Here is a 17,379-nt window from a genome sequence, read left to right on the forward strand (position 1 = left end):
ATTTTTTCCTTCACGTTTTATCTGTAGAACCAGAGAAACCACACTCAGATTTCATCACCCCCTTCTTCCTGCCACCGAGGTCAGCGAGGGCCTCAACGGATCTTATCTGGAGTTTGATTTTCACTAAACTGTCTGAAAAACACGTGAAGCTGACAAAAGAAAAGTTCAAATGTGTCACCATCTGTAGCTGAATGCAGTCATGTGAGTGAAACGCAGCGTGCTGTTTACATCAGCACCCACTTCACTGGGATCAGGCTGTCTTTTCTCCCCTCTCGTGTGACGCAAAAGAGGCGCTGAATTGCATTTAAACGGACGGGGATGGGCCACTACCCCCCCTCCCCCTCCCACTCCCCTGAAGAAACAAGGGCGTCTGCAGCGCTGATAATGTTGGTCAAACGAAGAAAACATGCAGCAAGTAGATAAGAAACCGTTTAGGTCTGCCTCTTGGACGTGTGAGTAGGCTACTCTGCGGTTTTCCGTTACTTGGGCACATGCAGGGATTCAGAAAAGGGGGCTGAGCGCCATCTACTCAAGGCTTCAGCTCCTGGCTGTGAACTACAGTTCAGCCTCGAGACAGGTTCTCAGACATATACCCATTTAGAAAATATAAAATTATTTATTTCACTGTTATTATTTGCATTAGTAGCACTATTATTGTTATTTGTATTATTGTTATTATTATCATTCTTATTTGTGTATCTATCTATCTATCTAACCATCCATCCATCTCACTCTTTCTCTGTCACGTTTGCGCGCTTTTACGCACGTCCAAGGCTCAGTTCCTCTCACTCCCCCCACAGCAACAAAAAAACTAAGCAAGTGGTAAACATCAATGAGCGCGTGATTCACGCCCCCCCCCCCCCCCCCCCCCCCAAACGGGAGAGTAAAAAGTTTTGCAAGAGTGCACGTGCCCCTCCCCTCCTTCACTGACTTTTTGGAGAAAGTAAACAGTTCGGCTCTACGCAGCTTATCGCTCACAAGCAGGCGCGTAAACTGCGCTGCGCTATCCATGGTATCTGAACGGGAAAAAAAACAAACAAGCCTCCCCCTGAGAGAGCTGCGGCAGACCCGTTAGTGGCAGGTTGTTTTCAAGTGATGCTGGCGGGCGACAGAAGGCCAAAGTCTTCACAGAAGAGACAGAAGGATGAAATGCTTTCACCTGAGCCGATTGTTGGTGCTTTGCGGGATATGTTGCGCCACGCGAGAAGCGTCCGTCGTCGAGGGTACACGAGATTTCGAAAAAAAAGGTAAGAGACTTTTTTTATTCATTCATAGCTGTAGAACATCAAAAGTGCCCCTTTTAAAGTAAAGTAAGTATTAGGTAGATTAAAAACATAGTTTATTCTTCCTATATTGGATTTCAAATCTATAGGATAACAATAACAAGCTGTTTTTGTGTGTGTCCCCCCCCCCCCTCTAACTTCACCTCCACAGTGTCTATAATGCTGAAAGAGCAGCCAGCAAACCCCAAGTGCTTCGCTGAAGGCAGGAAGGACTTCACATGCTTCTGGGAGGAAGATGAGGAGACGGCCGGCTCTGTGGACCAGTACACTTTCACGTACACCTACCAGTAAGTCCCCTTCAGTAGTAACAACCAGGCCATGTGGTGTCCAGTAGGGTCATGAGATTGCAGTTCAAAGCTTGTGTTCTTTGTTTTATTTCCTCGTTTTCTGTTGCAAGCAACAAGTTATACATGAAACTATATTCTGATCAGTAAACCAGGGTGATTGAATAATACATTGAAGGATTAAAAACGTTTTTTACAGACTATTTTTAGGGGCCTGGTTATTAATAAAAGGTCAATACATCAGTCCAGATAGATAAAACAATAGCAACATTCAGCATGTCTGAATTCTAAGTGGCCTCATTCAAGAAAAAGAAAAAGAAATCACCTCTCTCTGAACCCTCTGAGTGCTTTTTGTCTTCCTCTGTCAGGAACGAAAACAGCAGCAGGTGCCCACTGAGAGCCCTCCCTCTAGCGGGCGGGAAAAGGCTGTTTGTCTGCCACCTGAACCAAATCCAGATGTTTGTCCCAATGGACGTACAAATTCATCGAGGGAGAGCGCTGCTCCACCGTCGCAGCCTTCTCATCGAGCTCGTCTGTAAGTTATTTTACTGCCACTGCCTTCGCTAAACGGCACAGTCAGAGCAGGTTTGTGTGAGAGTGATGGATTACATTCATTGTCATTGACTCTAAAATTCCCAATACCTTTTTTTTTAAAGCTGCTATAATTAATATTTCCGTATCAAAATGTGCTTATCACATGACAACTTGTATGTGAAAGCACTCACGTTTAGTGACAAACTCTGAGAGCATTATCACCCAAATCTGCAGGTCCTGCAGGAGTGTTTTAATGTCTTTCAGTTTACTGTTTTGGTGCCCGAAACGTCCCTATTTTGGTTCAGTCATCACGGCTCTCATCAATGTTTATTTAGCTGCAACTATTCTTGAGAAAAAGCTTGAAAAACCCACCGTACACTACCTGCCCAGCACCAAAACGGTAGACACGTAACGTTAGCAGCTAGCTCGTTTGACGTAGTGGAACATTTAGCAGATAAAGAGCCAGATATTTCCCTCAGGAGGTGGTGGAGACCAAAAACAGAGCTAAAAGGAGAGTGAATAATGCTCGTACATTCATCAGGTGGACATCAACGTGTCTCCAAATAAATGCCAATGTTGCTGTGTATCTGCTAGAAGTGTAAATAGGCAACAATTTGGAAACAAGTTTGAGTAACAATTAAGTAAGTGAGAACCTCATATCAACTTAAAAGGTGATACGATGTCAGTGTTGTGTTTTATAGCCTTTTTCCCTACATGGCCAAAGAATATAGTGTTTCAGGGTCTGACGGACTTTTGGGGAAGAATGGTCTTTCCCAGACTTCCGTCAAAATCCTCCCTAACAAGCTGCCTCTTGTCTATCTGCATGGCAGTTCTCCTGGACCCTCCTGCTAACGTGACAGTGAGCAGCACCGGTGAGAAAGGCCAGCTGAATGTCAGCTGGATGGTTCCTCCTCTCAAGTACATGTATGACAGCATGATGTACGAGGTCAGCTACACCGCGGCGGAGAACCACGCGGCGCAGGTACGGCGGTTGCTTTAATGCCCTGCACAACCATGAAGCTTTGTGCAGCAGGTTGGTTGAATGGTTGGGGACAATGTGGACCGTATCGATGAGTTGGGGACTGTTTTGCAGGTGGAGGTGGTAAAAGCCAGCTCAGAGTTGATCCTGAGAGGCGTGCAGCCAGGCAAGAAGTACAAGGTGCGAGTGCGTGTAAAGATGGACGGGATTAGCTACAACGGCTACTGGAGCGCCTGGAGTGACCCGGTGTTCATGGAAACACCGCCTGCAGGTGAGTACTCTTAAAAGGCTGTCCAAAGAAATATGTAATCCCACATTTTCACTGTACATGGACAGATCCAATCCAATCCCAAGTTGGTTCCCAATGCAATACCTGTTTTTGATCATTGTGTGCCTCCTCCAGAACTCGACCTACTCATCGTGTCCCTGACGCTCATCATCTCTTTCATCCTCATTGTGCTGTCTCTCACCATGCTCCTGTCCCAACGAAGGTCAGATAACCAGCAATGCATAACTAATGTACTAACCGCAAAAAACAAATGCAGAATTGTAATTTCAGCATCTGTGCTCTTTTCAGGTTTGTCATAAAGAAGATTTGGCCGACTATTCCAACTCCTGACAGCAAGTTCCAAGGCCTTTTCACTGTTTATGGTGGGGACTTTAAGGTAAGGCCGAGACACGTTTACAGCCATGCTAGTGGCTCTGTGAGGCTGTACTTAGGTACAAAGCTGCTTTGTGCTAAATGCTAACGTCAGCATGCTGCATGCTCACAGGGACAATGCTGGCATGTCTGGCGTGTATGTTTACCATGTTGTTCGTTGTCTTAATTTAGTGTGTTAGCATGCTAACATTTGCTATTTAGTGCGGACAAACTGAAATGTTGAACTGATTGTCACGCCAATCCATCCAATGGTAGTCGAGACACAATGGTGGTGTTACAGGAAAATAAAAAAAAAGTGCCATCTTCATTTTAGAATATCCAAGGCTTCAAGGAGTTTTCAATATCCTTTGTTGTGTTTTTGTACAGGAGTGGTTGGGTCAGACCAACGGAGGCATATGGTTGACTCCAGAGTACTTCTACTCAGAAGAATGCCCTTCTCCTCTGGAGGTCCTGTCAGAGCTCAGCCCTTGCCCCTCGCTGCCTTTCCCACCTCTGCCACCCAAGGCCTTTAGAGCTTCGACCACAGGCAGAAAGGAGGACAAGGATGAAATGAAAGAGCCGGTCGAGAGAGAGCCGTTGGAAAGGGGTGAGTCGGCATTGACAGAGCGATTGAGAGCCACACCACACGACCACTGGCTGATGGACCGCTTAAGGGCGCTCCACCAGAACCCAGTTCCCTGCTCCAAGTCCTCTCTGCTGGAGTCCCAAGACGCCTACGTCACCCTCAGTGGCAACAACCAAAGAGAAGACGGTCACTTGGACGACGCTCTCGAGAAGGCCTTACCGCTTGAGGTGCTTTTCGCCTCCAGTAAGACGGTGTCATGTAAATCTCACTCCGACCTGGGATCCGGGCAGCAGAGCTCCGGCCGTTCGTCACATTCCAGCTTTGAGTACCCAAACCACGCCTGGATGCCCAAAGACCCCGGGTACACCTACATGGCAGTGGCAGACTCTGGGGTCTCGATGGATTACAGCCCCATGAGCCGAGTAGGCGACATTGGAAATGTGGTCATCTACGCCAATGAGTACGAGAACGAGATACCTGCTCTTAGAAGACCCTTCCTGCCGAGGCAGCACATGGACTGAGCCTTGAAGCAGGCTCAGTGAAGGGTTTTTGGATATCCACCCAAAGTTACATATAGCCTCTCAACAACTGTTAAGAAAGGTGGACCAAGAATTTGGGAGCAGACTGGCACCGAAGTGTAAGCTAAAGGACTCAGGAGGAAGAGTCCGCTGGATGTACATACAGTACATTGTTTCTACTTTATCCAAACCACAGCTGTGGTTTACAGCAAATACTGATATTCAGTGAAAAACTCTGCATGCTGATCTGTAAGTATCCTATCCTGTAGATCAGAGCAGCTTTTCTTTTATATAATTCCCCAAAATTCAAGTTGAGGGAGTGTTTCCATAGTGGTTTATGCAAATTTGAGCTAAGTGTGCTTTTAAATCCTAAATGACAGAGTGGCAATGTTAATATGCTGATAGTTAGCAGGTATAATGTTTACTATGTTCATCATCTTAGTTTTTACCCTCATAGTTTACTGAGTTAGCATGCTAACAATCGCTAATTAGCACTAAATGCAAAGCACAGCTGAGGCTAATGGGAATGCCATGTTTGCAGGCATTAGGTCATAAACCAAAGTGTTGGAAAGATTAAAATTTGATGTGACGATGGCAGTAGATTGAACACTTCAACCTCTGGGGACATTGAATGTTTCCACAAATTTCATTTGCGAACCATTCAATAATTGTTAAGATATTTCCGTCTGGACCAAAGTGATGTACGAACAAATCCACATACCACATACCGTGGTTGACTTTGAGTCAAACTCACGTAAACGTGTGTTTTAATCCACTGTTGAAAATAGTCCTCAACAAATTTACCATTTACTCCTGTTTGACTAATATTCGCTAAAAACTACAATGCCCAGCTGTTTTAGGAAATTAGAGAGTATTATTTTAATACATGAAGCTACATATTTGCGAGCAGTTTTAGAAGATTAACATCTTCAGTTAGAACCGGTGGGCTTGAGGTTGAGTGCCACATAAAGATAATTAGGATGAATCCAAATGACGAGACACTAAGTCAAAATTGTTTTAATTAATTAATTGATTTAATTAGATAATGGAGAAAATAAATCAACTATTTTTGATGTTTTGCGTATTCATTCAATAGTATATCATGCAAAAAATGGGTTACATGACCAAGTTCCAAGTAATTGTCTTTGGTTCCAGACATAATCTTGGTCTTCAAAATAATCTACAAGTTAGTCAACTAATGGAAATAACTAAGAATTTGGGTTGATTTGACTTCAAACAGCAGACTTATTAGCTCATAATTATGACTTAGCATCCCACAATGTGGACCACCATTACCATAAGTTTTTATATATTTTTTCAGTCCTGAAACTAGAATATTGCCAGCCTTATACTTCAAAATACCCAAAAGTATAAATCAAACACACTCATACTTAAACTGTGCAGAAATGATGTCAATGTCATTTCCAAATGGGAAGGAACTCACTGTATTTGTAAATAGTATAATGGTGATTTTTGTGTTTTATCACAAATGTAGAATCCTGGAACAAAGGAAGTATAATTAGTACTACTGTAGGCCACATTCATTCTCATGTAACTGTAGTTAGTTTCTCTCTTGACATGTTGAAGTTGTGTTTTTAGTCACTGCTGCCATCTAAAGAGCAGAGCATGTACAGTACGTCTTAACCTGGACGTTTCACGTCAGTTGCAGTTTTTAAATCAAACTTCCGTATGTTTTCCGTGCTTGTGTGGCTTTGGAAAAACATCTTGCATCTGGAATTAAAAATAAAAGTATATAAAAACATATCTATTTGTTGGTAACTTCTACTTTTGACAAGAAAGTATAAGGTTGGCAAATCTCAAAGCCCACAACCAACTGCCTGTCTCTCACAACTAATGATTTATCAAAGATGATGAAAACTAAATTACATTTAGTTTCTATTGCTTTACATTTGAGGATCACATATTACGCTTTTTTTAACGTATTCTGCAACATATATTTTAAGAGAAAGTTACGCTTTCAGTCGTTTACTTAGAAGTGGGGTAATGTTTTGTTTCATGTTTTTTTCTTGATATTGTTTATTTTTCATATATTTCTTGTATTTCTTCTGATTTGTAAAATACTTTAACTGTGATATCAGCCACTTCGGTCCGATGTCTCACACATCAATATGCTTTTCAAAATATATGTTTATTTGTATATACAGCATACAGTGAATTTTTCTGCCCTTTTGGCATAAATAGACTTTGTTTAGTTTTTAAGGGTCCTGAGCCAAAAATGTTGGTAACCACTATTCAATATTCAAACACTTGAATGTGTCTGTAAATGTTTTCACTATGTAAGACTTTCTTCCTGTGTTTGACGAAGCTTTATGACGTTTAAACTCATTAAACGTTGTACATCTGCAACCGCTGTGGTCCTGTTGATTTTCAAACCAACTCAAACTCCATTAAACCATCTGGAGAAATCAGCAGCTTCCACTCTGGGGCTGCAGCAGGCCTGTCCTCACAGTCTTTGGTAGAAGAGGTCTCTGCGATGCCCGTCCCAGAAAGGTAAATGTGCCACACCTCCTGCAGTCCGGCCGCTGCGGCTTCGTAGCTCCCGTCCCTGTCCAGCGTACAGCGGACCCGGAAATAGCGATCAAGCACATCGAGGGCGGGATCCGTGGCGGAGGCCTCCCCGGTTTCCACCGCGGACCGGAAAGAGGCGATGACGCGGCAGGGGGCCGAGCTCGGGGAGCGTCGCCTCAGGAGTTGTGTGAGGAAGGCGGCGGTGTCGCACAGCAGCGCGGACAGGTGTGCGGCGCAGGACTGCTCGCCCGGGTGGAATCCACCGAGGCCGCCGGCCCCGGGGCCGCACAGGTAGCCCTCCAGCCTGTCGACTATGATGACCGACGGAGGTGTCGGGTACGTGTTGGCGGGCTCGTGAAGGCCGGCCACCTGCTGCAGCAGCTCCTCCACCGTCCTCGGATAGGAAAACTTGATTTTCTTTCAAGAAAGAAATTAAGAAGAAACTCAATTGACTCGGAATGAGTCAAGGTAGCTGGTCATACATACAGCTGGAGTGTTAAGTCTATGAAATATCAAGCAATAGCAAAGCAAAGCCCATCACAAGATCTCAGAGCCCAATGATGTCTACACGTCTTGTTTTCAGTCCAAAACCCAAACATGTTCAGTTTACTTTAAGGAAAAGCAGCAACCAGAGAATATTTGGCTTTGCTGCTTGCAAAATGACAATAGATTAATAGATTATCAAAATAGTTGCTAATTTATCTTTTTATCTATCAACTAATTAATTTACTTTTTTTTTTGCCTCTGACATGTATGGACACACTACACCCACAACAAACTACTCAAACACCACTGTTACAGTACTATTTTCTATTTAATGACATATTGTGATAAGAGAAGATATGAAACTTAGTTTTCAAGCAAAAAGACCAAAATAAAAGATATTTTCTTAATGAAACAGAAACAAAACAAAATACAAATACACCCTTTTGCTTGTGTTATTGACATGTATTTAATTAAAGATATACAGAACTAGTTTATAATAGATATATTTGAAATAAAACTAATGGCTTCATTATTGATTAATAAATGATTTAATGACCATAACTGTTGGGTAGCCAGGTTGTGAATAATCCCTCTTGCTGGTGAGACATTAAAATACAAGTAAATAATTAATGTTCATGAGTTTTCACTTTTTAATAAGCCTTCAAGTCTACAGTAACAATTGTTAAGTCATTGAAGTTTGTTTATTTTTTTTTAAGAATCCACGAAGTCCTTAATTAACGAAGAGTTAATAAATGTATTGTCCTGAGAGAGCTTTTCGACAACCTGGCAACCCAAACGTTGGTCTCGCGATCTATAAATCATTAGTAAATGATTCACTAACAATACTTTCATTAATTGGTTAGGCTACACATTTATAATGGGAGAAAACAAATCAGTTTGAGGGGAAAGTGATCGGTACCTTGAGACTCTCTGGGCTCAGGCTGGGAACCCGCTTCTGCAGACAGAGCGGGAGACTCTGGATCTGTGTCTGGGTGAAGAACACCACTCTCGTGCCCAGCTCTGAGGCCGCTGTCACCGCCGCCAGCAGCAGCACGGAGCGGCTGATGCCGGTGTCTCCCACCACCAGCGTGCTGCAGGTCGGTGGTGATGGAGGGGTAACTGTGAGCTCCTTCCTTCCACCTGTCTGTGACGTGAAAGTCTTAAATACGAGTGTTAAAATGTCCGTCATGACGGACACGGTGCACTTTCCCCGTAGTTATGTGGTATATAAATTATATTCACGCCATTCTGTGTGGGTTCACGCTGAAGTTTCCCGCGTCTGTTTACATGTTGCACATTGGTGTTCGTGCTGCTGCGGTCCGTGTGGAAAAACGCTTTGTTAGCTGTCGCGTTCCGCTGCGGTTGTCGGCGTTCACAGAGGGGTACTTCTTTTAGTATTTTTTGACAGACATGTAGCCGTGTGGTGAACGACTGTGTTCGTCACTTATGCTTCAACGTTTGCAAGAAAACAACCACAAAAAGGCGGATCTTTATCGGTGCTTCCTGTCGGGTCGGACCAACTTCCGGGATTGCCGGCAATCACAACTTTCAGCAGCCAAGATGGCGCACAGCCTGGCAGAGTTAGACGTTCCCTTGGACGCTGACCAAGCCGGGGACCAAGAGAAAGGTGCGCTGAGGCGCTGCAGAGGACGACCCAGGCTCACGGACTCCGACCGAGCACAGAGGCGTCTGGAATCCCGAAAGAAGTACGACGTGAGGCGGGTGTACCTGGGAGAGTCGCACAAGCTGTGGAGTGAGCTCCGCAGGAGGACCAGCCTGAGTGATGCTGGACTGGCAGAGTACCTGATCCTGCTCAACACCACCTACGGAGAAAAGTACCAGCAGAAGTACTGCGGGTGAGCGCACTCAAAGCAATGCCCGGTTTATTTCACACAAGCTAACGGTACCGAGCCAGACCGTCCACGTTTCTTTTTTTTAATCCAAAATGTTTTGCTGCAATGTTATTAGCTCGGCCTCTTCCTTTTACTTCTGTCAGCCTTTTGTGTTTTTATGGCTGATTTTGAGCATCGTTAAGAGTGTTTTATTCTGCTTAACATGACCAGTCAATGTCCACTTTACTGCATTCCAGGAAGAAGATTGCTCCAGAAGAAGTAAAAGAGAAAACAGGTGAGTGGCGCCATTGACGGATGGGATTAATTAGGGTTAGTCACATGGGTTTGTGAGGTGTCGGTGTAGTAGCCTGAGATCTGCTGGTTTCGTGTGGTTTACTCATTAGCTCACCTGTAGTCACGAGGCTTCAAATGTCAGCGTGTGGACGAAAGACCAACGGCTGATGCTGCTGCTAGAGTTCTGTCTGCATCAGAAAGAAAGAGAAGTAATCCATGAAATCTGAGGAATGACAAAATATATCATGATGATAAATCCCACATTTTCCAGTCAAAAGAAAGTACGACTTAATAATAACCAGGTATGATATAGTAAACATAGCGAGACTTATAAATGGTCCAGGTGGATGTGTCGGCTTATTGCAGGTCCGTCAGTATCTACAGTAGGTTTAGAAACAGTGTCACCATCACAGTTCCTCAACCGGAGACCTACGACGAGATGATTTTTACACTGTTAAATGTCCCAAATCACTATTGATATAAATAAGTCTGATTTTTGAATTTTACTTTAATTATTGAAATAGTAGAAGAAGAACGTCTGCCTCCTCTTAGTTGGTTAGTAGACTAATCGCTCGTTTTTTGGTCTGCGTCGACTAAGATTTATTTAGCTGTTTAATCGTTTTTTATGCTTTTTATTCATCCAAGATACTTGAGAGCACATTTCTGCTTTTGTGTGGTTCTCTGTGGAGAAACACAGTTTTACAGATCTGTCGATTAAATCAACTATTTGGTTAGTCCAGGTTTGAGGTCATTTATAAACCGTGTCAACGTGACCGTCTGTCCACCAGAAACCTTTGACAAGATGGAAAAAGTTGGAAAAGTGCTTGTTTGTTTAAACTAGTTCATAAACAAATGCCAAACATTACAGAGTTCCAACCTAAAGCAGGAGGTTTTGCATCTTATCTTCTGTGGCAATAAGTTGAATATTTCTGGTTTTGGAGAGAACCTCAGCTTTAGGAAATTCACATGATTTGCATTTTTCAACCACTCTGATAACGTTTTTTTAATTAAGTTTGATATTTGATTACATTAATTGATAATAAAAACCATCAGTTAGATTTAGTTAGTTGGGAGCCCAAAGAGGTACTCATTTGTATCTCTTAATTTTGACTAAGAAAGTCCAAATTCTGAATTAATCTCCTAATCTCACGTTAAAAGCCGGACTTTGATTTATTATGTTCCTACTTCTGGCTTAGTAACTCACAATGTGGACATTTTGTTCTTGCCATGGCAGAAACGGGCTTCCGTAGAAAGTGTATTGTGCACGTTTTGTTTATTTTTTTTGCACCAAACAATTGTTGCGCTCGCTCTTTTGAATGTGTATCCAACAAAATTCAGCAAGCCATTGAAGTGGACTCGCATGACAAAATCCTCTTCACTCACCCGCGACCCTTTTTGTCCTTTTCGACTGACTTCTGTTGCGCCCCAGGCGGGAAGGAGCGCGTGTCCAGCCTCCAGAGCCTGGTGTGCTGGTACCAGGACCACTCCGGCTCCTGCCCCCACGAGCCCCAGCTCAGAGCCCTGCAGCCCGAGCCCAACTCCTCCACCGCGGCCATCTGGCGATGTGACTCCAACCACTCGTTCGTGCAATACCTTTTCTCACCACCGAGAGAGGCGAGTGACTCCGAGCGCGAGGGCGGGGCGGACGAAGAGGGCGACGAAGAGAGCGCGGCGATAACGGACGCGCCCGTGGCTAAAGGTGCGGGCGGCCGGAGGAGAAGAAAGGAGGCTCGCAAACACTTCAGAGGTACAGAGTGACACATTCTTTGACTCCTTCGGGGGGGTTTTCACTCTCATCGTTGATAATAATGAGTCGTTAATTGTTTATCTGTAGCTGTTAGATCCTGAACAAATGCTTTTTATTCTGCTTTTCTGCAGATGTGGGAGAAAATGTGGACGTCGCTGAGGTACAACATGCAACCATGAGTCCCGTAGAACGGGCTGCAGCTCTAGACCTCCATCCCGGTGTTGAGGCCTCCTCCGTGGATGTTCCACTGACGGGACAGCCTGTCTGGGAGATGGAGATGGTCATAGAGCGACAGCAAGGCTCCCCGGCGGTAGCCTTTCACTCCGTCCCCTCGGAGGAAGAGGAGGAGGAGGACGGCGAAGAGGACGACGGGGCTGAGGACCTGCGGCGAGGCAGAGACGGAGAAGATGAGATCAGGACTTACGGATACGAGTGTGTTGCCGTGGCGCCGTCACTAGCTGATAAACTGGAGGGGACGGACGAGGAGAGCTTGAGCGGCTCAGCCGGACTGGGAGCTCAGCCGGAGCCGTCTGTCCCGCCGCCCATGCAGGTAGAAGAGCACAGCGAGCTGTTTGACCCTCACACCCTGCAGACGGTGGTGACCAGCTGCGAGCTTCCTGACCAGAGGACCACTTTGGAAGGCTCACAGGTAGGGGAACGAGCACCTCGCACGGATGTTTATAGGAGGGTAGAAGTGTGTGGCGCGCATCAGGGAGTGTAATTCCTCTTTTTCTTATTTCCTCTCATTCCTAGTTAATTATCATCACTGGCCCCAGCTACGAGGCGCTGGCGTCAGAGGGCATCCAGCTCAACATGGGCGGCGGAAGCGTGGAGGAAGTCACCTGCACCGTCATCGGGGGCGTCACCTACAACCAGGTGTCTGAGGCGAAACTCAGAGCAGCAGAGGACGAGGACTCCATGACAGGTGCGCTGCATTCAGAGCTGGCACAGCATTGTTTTGTTTTTTGGGGTGGGGGGGGGCTACTCTGTGAAGTTCAGAATGCGGTGGGCTGAATGAAGTGAATTGAAATAATTAAAATGTCTTAATCAAAGGCCTGCCTGAATAGGTACATTCTACATTTTAAAGATTTCAACACTTTCAATCTACGACCTTCGCCACTAGATGCCACTCAATCCTACCGTATGGTCCTTTAAATAAACCCAGCGCTCCCTCTGCACTTCACTCCTGATGCTGCCGAGTGTCTGCAGGCCCGCTCTGTAAGGGACACTGTTATATCGTTTATTAATACGACAGGCTGCACTTCCCCAACGGGGTTCATTTGTTTTCACCAGTGAGTAAGAATCCCATATCAGTTTACATGACATGAATAGGTGGTTACTTATAATCCATCCAAACATTGTTTGATTTAAACCGTGATAAGGAATAATAATAATAATAATAATAATAATAATAATAATGTGCACGTATGTAGATATATAGAAATGATAAACGGTTTGATTTTCTTCACCCTGTAGTTAAAGTGAAAGAGCACATCCACAGTCTGTGGTCAGTCGAAGCAACTTGAATGAACAAATCAATCAAAGAACGGTTCTCATGTAGGGATGGGGGGACAAATCTGTACATTATTGTATTACGATATGTTGCAATATTGTATCAATATACACGGGCGGGAAGTATCAATCTTTTATTATATAGACTATTAATATTGCGAATACAAATTTTTGGTAACAATTGCTTTTTCAGGCCACCAGATGGTGCTGAAGTTCTTCCTGGTGCGGCCGTTGGTAAAGTCAGTGAGCTGACTGTGGACTGTAATGTGAACAGCTCAGTTTGTCAGGTGCATGATGCGACATTTATGCTTCATAAAACGTTTTTATGACAGTCCGTCTGCTTGACTCATAAAAAAACATTTAGCTTCAATAAAAGTGAGGTGAACGGAGTGAAAACTTTGTATTTGTTAGATAAAACATGTTGACAAACTGCATAATTTGCAGTTGAGAAAAAGGTAATAAATTGTCAATATATGTCACACTAGGATCGTACTGTGGCTCAAGTATGGTGATAATATCTTATGGTCTCTGGTGATTCCCTTCCCTACTCTCTTGACCAGTGTGACGTATTGATTCAACACTTGTAATCAGCGTCTACACTTTCTCTCTGCAGGTCTGAGAGACAAACAGCTGCTGCAGCCCACAGACGATGCTTTGGAGCTGAGCAGTGACAGAGAGCTGCAGAGGGGTCTGAGCGGGTTAGTGGCCACATGTTTTACCATGCTGAATCCCAGTGCAGGAGACGTTCAAGGCCTTTGTCCACAAGTACACAGGTTTTTTTGTTGTAAACGTAGGATGCAACATTCCCCACGACACAAGAGGCTGCAAGGGCTTGAAGTGGTTTAAATACAAACCGGACAGCACTTTGCAACGACATATCACGTCACCTTGATTTTACTGCGCGATTTAAACGGCTTCCAGGCAGTAACTGTCAAATCTGTTGACTTGTAAAACTTAATGTTTCTATGTAAATTTATAATGCCAGGCAAAAGACCTGTTTTATGGCTTTGGGTTTCCCCTGGTAACCCCATGTTTAACTTCACAAAGCTATGGATTGTGGGTCATTCACTCGGGCAAAGTCTACAGAAGTGCGAACCTACATTAAGTGTTCATTAAATGGTCAAAATGTCTGAGAATGAGCCCTCAACGATTTGACAGTGGGACAGCCCTGAGCCCTCACACACCCCTAAATCCGTGAAATTGGGATTGGGCCTAAAACTGCAGTGTCTGTTGTTTTTTTTTGCACGCAGTGTCCGGTCAAAGAGAAACAGGCGAGGCCCGGTCATCGAGGCGGATGGGATGCTCAAGATGTTCCACTGTCCGTACGAGGGCTGCAGCCAGGTCTACGTAGCTATTAGCAGCTTTCAGGTGAGACGTTCCTCCCTTTGTGCTTTAACTTTCACCTTCAGCTCCTTTTAGCCGGAGGTTAAGATAAAAACATCTCCTCCTCGTCTCTGTAGAATCACGTCAACCTAGTTCACAGGAAAGGGAGGACCAAGGTTTGCCCCCATCCAGGCTGTGGGAAAAAGTTCTACCTGTCCAACCACCTGCACCGCCACATGATCATCCACTCAGGTGGGCGCTCAAAGACACGCCTGTTGCCTCACAGTCTCATCTTCATGAACCTCTCCAAACGTAACACGATCTGTTCACAGGGGTCAGAGATTTCATCTGCGAGACGTGTGGGAAATCGTTTAAGCGCAAGAATCACCTGGAGGTCCACAGGCGGACCCACACGGGAGAAACGCCACTCCAGTAAGTTACTAACGCTGAAAACTGATTGAATCCTTACATATTATTTGCTGTAAGGCGGTTAGACTAAAGTTGCAGTCTGTACAACACGACCCATAATCCTCTACATGATCGTCACTCCTCCTGTTCTTCCCCGTTCCTTCCTTCTTGTCTTTCTCACCCACGTCCCTTGCCAGATGTGAAATCTGTGGCTACCAGTGTCGCCAGCGTGCGTCACTGAACTGGCACATGAAGAAGCACACGTCAGAGGCCCACTACAACTTCACCTGTGAGTTCTGCGAGAAGAGGTTCGAGAAGCTGGACAGTGTTAAATTCCACAAGCTAAAGAGCCACCCGGACAAGCAGGCAACCTGAGGTGTCACGGACACGTGGTAGATGGGAGCTAAACACAAACGGGTCGGCCCTCGGAAACCAAAGGAAGACTTCTGGTGAAGAGACGGACTTTCCTTTGCCGCGTTTGTCTGGCCCTTTAATGTCCAGGATGATACGAACGTCACCTGTGAACACACAAGCGGTGGATAAAGAGGGCCAGTCTGACGGCTGTGCAGGACACAAGCCGTCTGAGGACAGGGCCCAAACAGGGGCTTTGGACATGTTTGGTACGGCGAGGAAAACGTTTAATCCACCGATGATTAATGATTTTCAATTGACCGTTTGCTAAACTCCTGCCCCGAACAGCTCATAGCTTAACAACAATAAAGGCACAGCAGTTCGGACAAACGTTTGATTCCTACACATTTTGAAGCGGTGTGGATGGCTTTAGAGGTACTCCATGTATATAGTTTTTTTTTTATTTATTTTTTTAAACCTTTACAAAACCCAAATCACAAGAGCTAAAGAGTCAGGAATGGATTCAACAGTATGATTATCGGCTGCAAACATTAGCTCTGACATTAGGTTAATCTGTTATTCCTTTCAATGGCAGCTGTATTTCACTGCATTACTTTCTGGAGTTACATTGAGGAAAGAAGCGCTGTTCACAACTAGCACATCCACTGTGTAGCAATGTGGGGGCCAGTCCGGGATGCTGCTGTATCAGAGTTGAGCTAACGTTAGCAAGAAAGTTTATATTCCAGCAACTCAAGCTAAACTTGTTATCTGAGTTAGCGCTACATTCACTGAACACATTGGCCTTTTTTCCTTAGTAAACCAGAACTAAAATGATCAGTGCAAATACAGCGTAAATCAAAGGGCTTGTCTTGAGTGTACAGGATTAGCAGCTAATGTTTAGCAGAGTTACATTGGAACAAAATAACAGTCTTAAGAGTACATTTTTCCTTATCATACATAAAATACTATGAATAATAAGTTGTTCACTGCAATGCTGTTACTTTATTTCCATGTCTTCTACATGTATCACCAGCTAGTCAGGGTGCTGACTCTTTGCTTTAGACGTGTAGTTTTAGTCTCAGTCTGTTAATGTATTTGGCTCTCAAGTTCACCCGTTTACTGGTTCCTTGTTTTAAAACATGTCAGTTTGAAACGTTACAAAGTCGACCGGAGACGGCGTTTTTAGCCAACTTATGTAGCTTACGTTAGCTGAATTAGCTAGCTAGCTAGCTAGCTACAGCTATCATCTCAGCCGGCAAAATCTGTTTGTTGGCTACAAATGAGAAGCCGCCTGTTTTGTATCTCTGTCTGAAATCAGCAACCCGTTGTTTGAAAGAAACTTGCTAAGAATTTGAAGTGGGGAACTTAACAAACGGTCAATTAAAAGTTTGACAGAAAATATTTTACATTATAGGAAACTTTTTTTTTGTAGATCTTTTGTGTTCTGCAGTGAAATTGGTTAAAAAAAAATGCTAAATACTGGTATGGACCAATAATAATGAAGTGTGACCTAAATAGGATTGCTGGGTTTATCAATACACCACAGAGAAAGATTATTGATGACATACCAGTGTGGTGGGTAAATATTACCTACATATAAATGTACTTGAAATTAGGGCTGTGAAATTGACATCATTGAGGTTGTACGCTGCTCGTGCTGGCCCAAATGGAGGTTCTTCAGTTTAAGTCATTCAAAGATTGAGCATCTGTCGTGTGGGCAAGGAGCGCAGTTTGTATCGTACATTTCCCTCATTATCTGTTTTCACCATCCCAATGTCTCGACTCACAGGCTCCAATGAGGAATCCTGGGAGTGAAAAAGTGACAGTTTCTCAGGAAAATTCACCCCCAGTCGTCTTCTTGTGTCTCTTCCTCGTGTTCTCTCTGTCCTTTTTTAGTTTTGAAGTAAATGCACTTTTTCCCTCATGGATGAATCACTCTAATATGTGAGTATGAGTTGTGTTTGTATTGTATCTTTTTTTCTAAAAGACATTGGTTTGACTCAAATGGTTTATAATATGCAGTGTGTTCTTCGCCTCTTGCATAACGCGCTCAAAGGGTGTGTGTGTGTGTGT

At 44.3% G+C, this 17,379-nt stretch overlaps 3 protein-coding genes across 3 annotated transcripts; 2 read left to right on the forward strand and 1 right to left on the reverse strand.

Annotated features, from left to right (window-relative positions):
• The first annotated feature begins 1,090 nt into the window (after window positions 1–1,090).
• On the forward strand, window positions 1,091–5,133 carry epor (erythropoietin receptor). The gene is made up of 8 exons (XM_079177106.1): window positions 1,091–1,247; window positions 1,435–1,570; window positions 1,936–2,102; window positions 2,932–3,083; window positions 3,195–3,351; window positions 3,484–3,571; window positions 3,658–3,745; window positions 4,108–5,133. The coding sequence occupies exons 1-8, from the start codon at window positions 1,145–1,147 to the stop codon at window positions 4,825–4,827; spliced, it is 1,611 nt and encodes a 536-aa protein (XP_079033232.1). The 5' UTR covers window positions 1,091–1,144; the 3' UTR covers window positions 4,828–5,133.
• Window positions 5,129–9,110, reverse strand: swsap1 (SWIM-type zinc finger 7 associated protein 1). Its single transcript, XM_079177108.1, has 2 exons — window positions 8,759–9,110; window positions 5,129–7,770 (listed from the first exon to the last, which is right to left on the reverse strand). Exons 1-2 carry the CDS (start codon window positions 9,026–9,028, stop codon window positions 7,213–7,215), a joined length of 828 nt encoding a protein of 275 aa, XP_079033234.1. The 5' UTR covers window positions 9,029–9,110; the 3' UTR covers window positions 5,129–7,212.
• A 289-nt stretch (window positions 9,111–9,399) lies between these two features.
• On the forward strand, window positions 9,400–16,093 carry znf653 (zinc finger protein 653; the record flags this gene model as incomplete). The annotated part of the gene is made up of 10 exons (XM_079178074.1): window positions 9,400–9,695; window positions 9,929–9,966; window positions 11,395–11,712; window positions 11,844–12,361; window positions 12,466–12,637; window positions 13,838–13,922; window positions 14,475–14,592; window positions 14,685–14,799; window positions 14,880–14,979; window positions 15,153–16,093. The coding sequence occupies 10 exons, from the start codon at window positions 9,400–9,402 to the stop codon at window positions 15,328–15,330; spliced, it is 1,938 nt and encodes a 645-aa protein (XP_079034200.1). The 3' UTR covers window positions 15,331–16,093.
• Window positions 16,094–17,379: the final 1,286 nt, after the last annotated feature.

Source organism: Pholis gunnellus, assembly GCF_910591455.1.
Source record: "Pholis gunnellus genome assembly, chromosome: 17".
Taxonomy (NCBI): domain Eukaryota; kingdom Metazoa; phylum Chordata; class Actinopteri; order Perciformes; family Pholidae; genus Pholis; species Pholis gunnellus.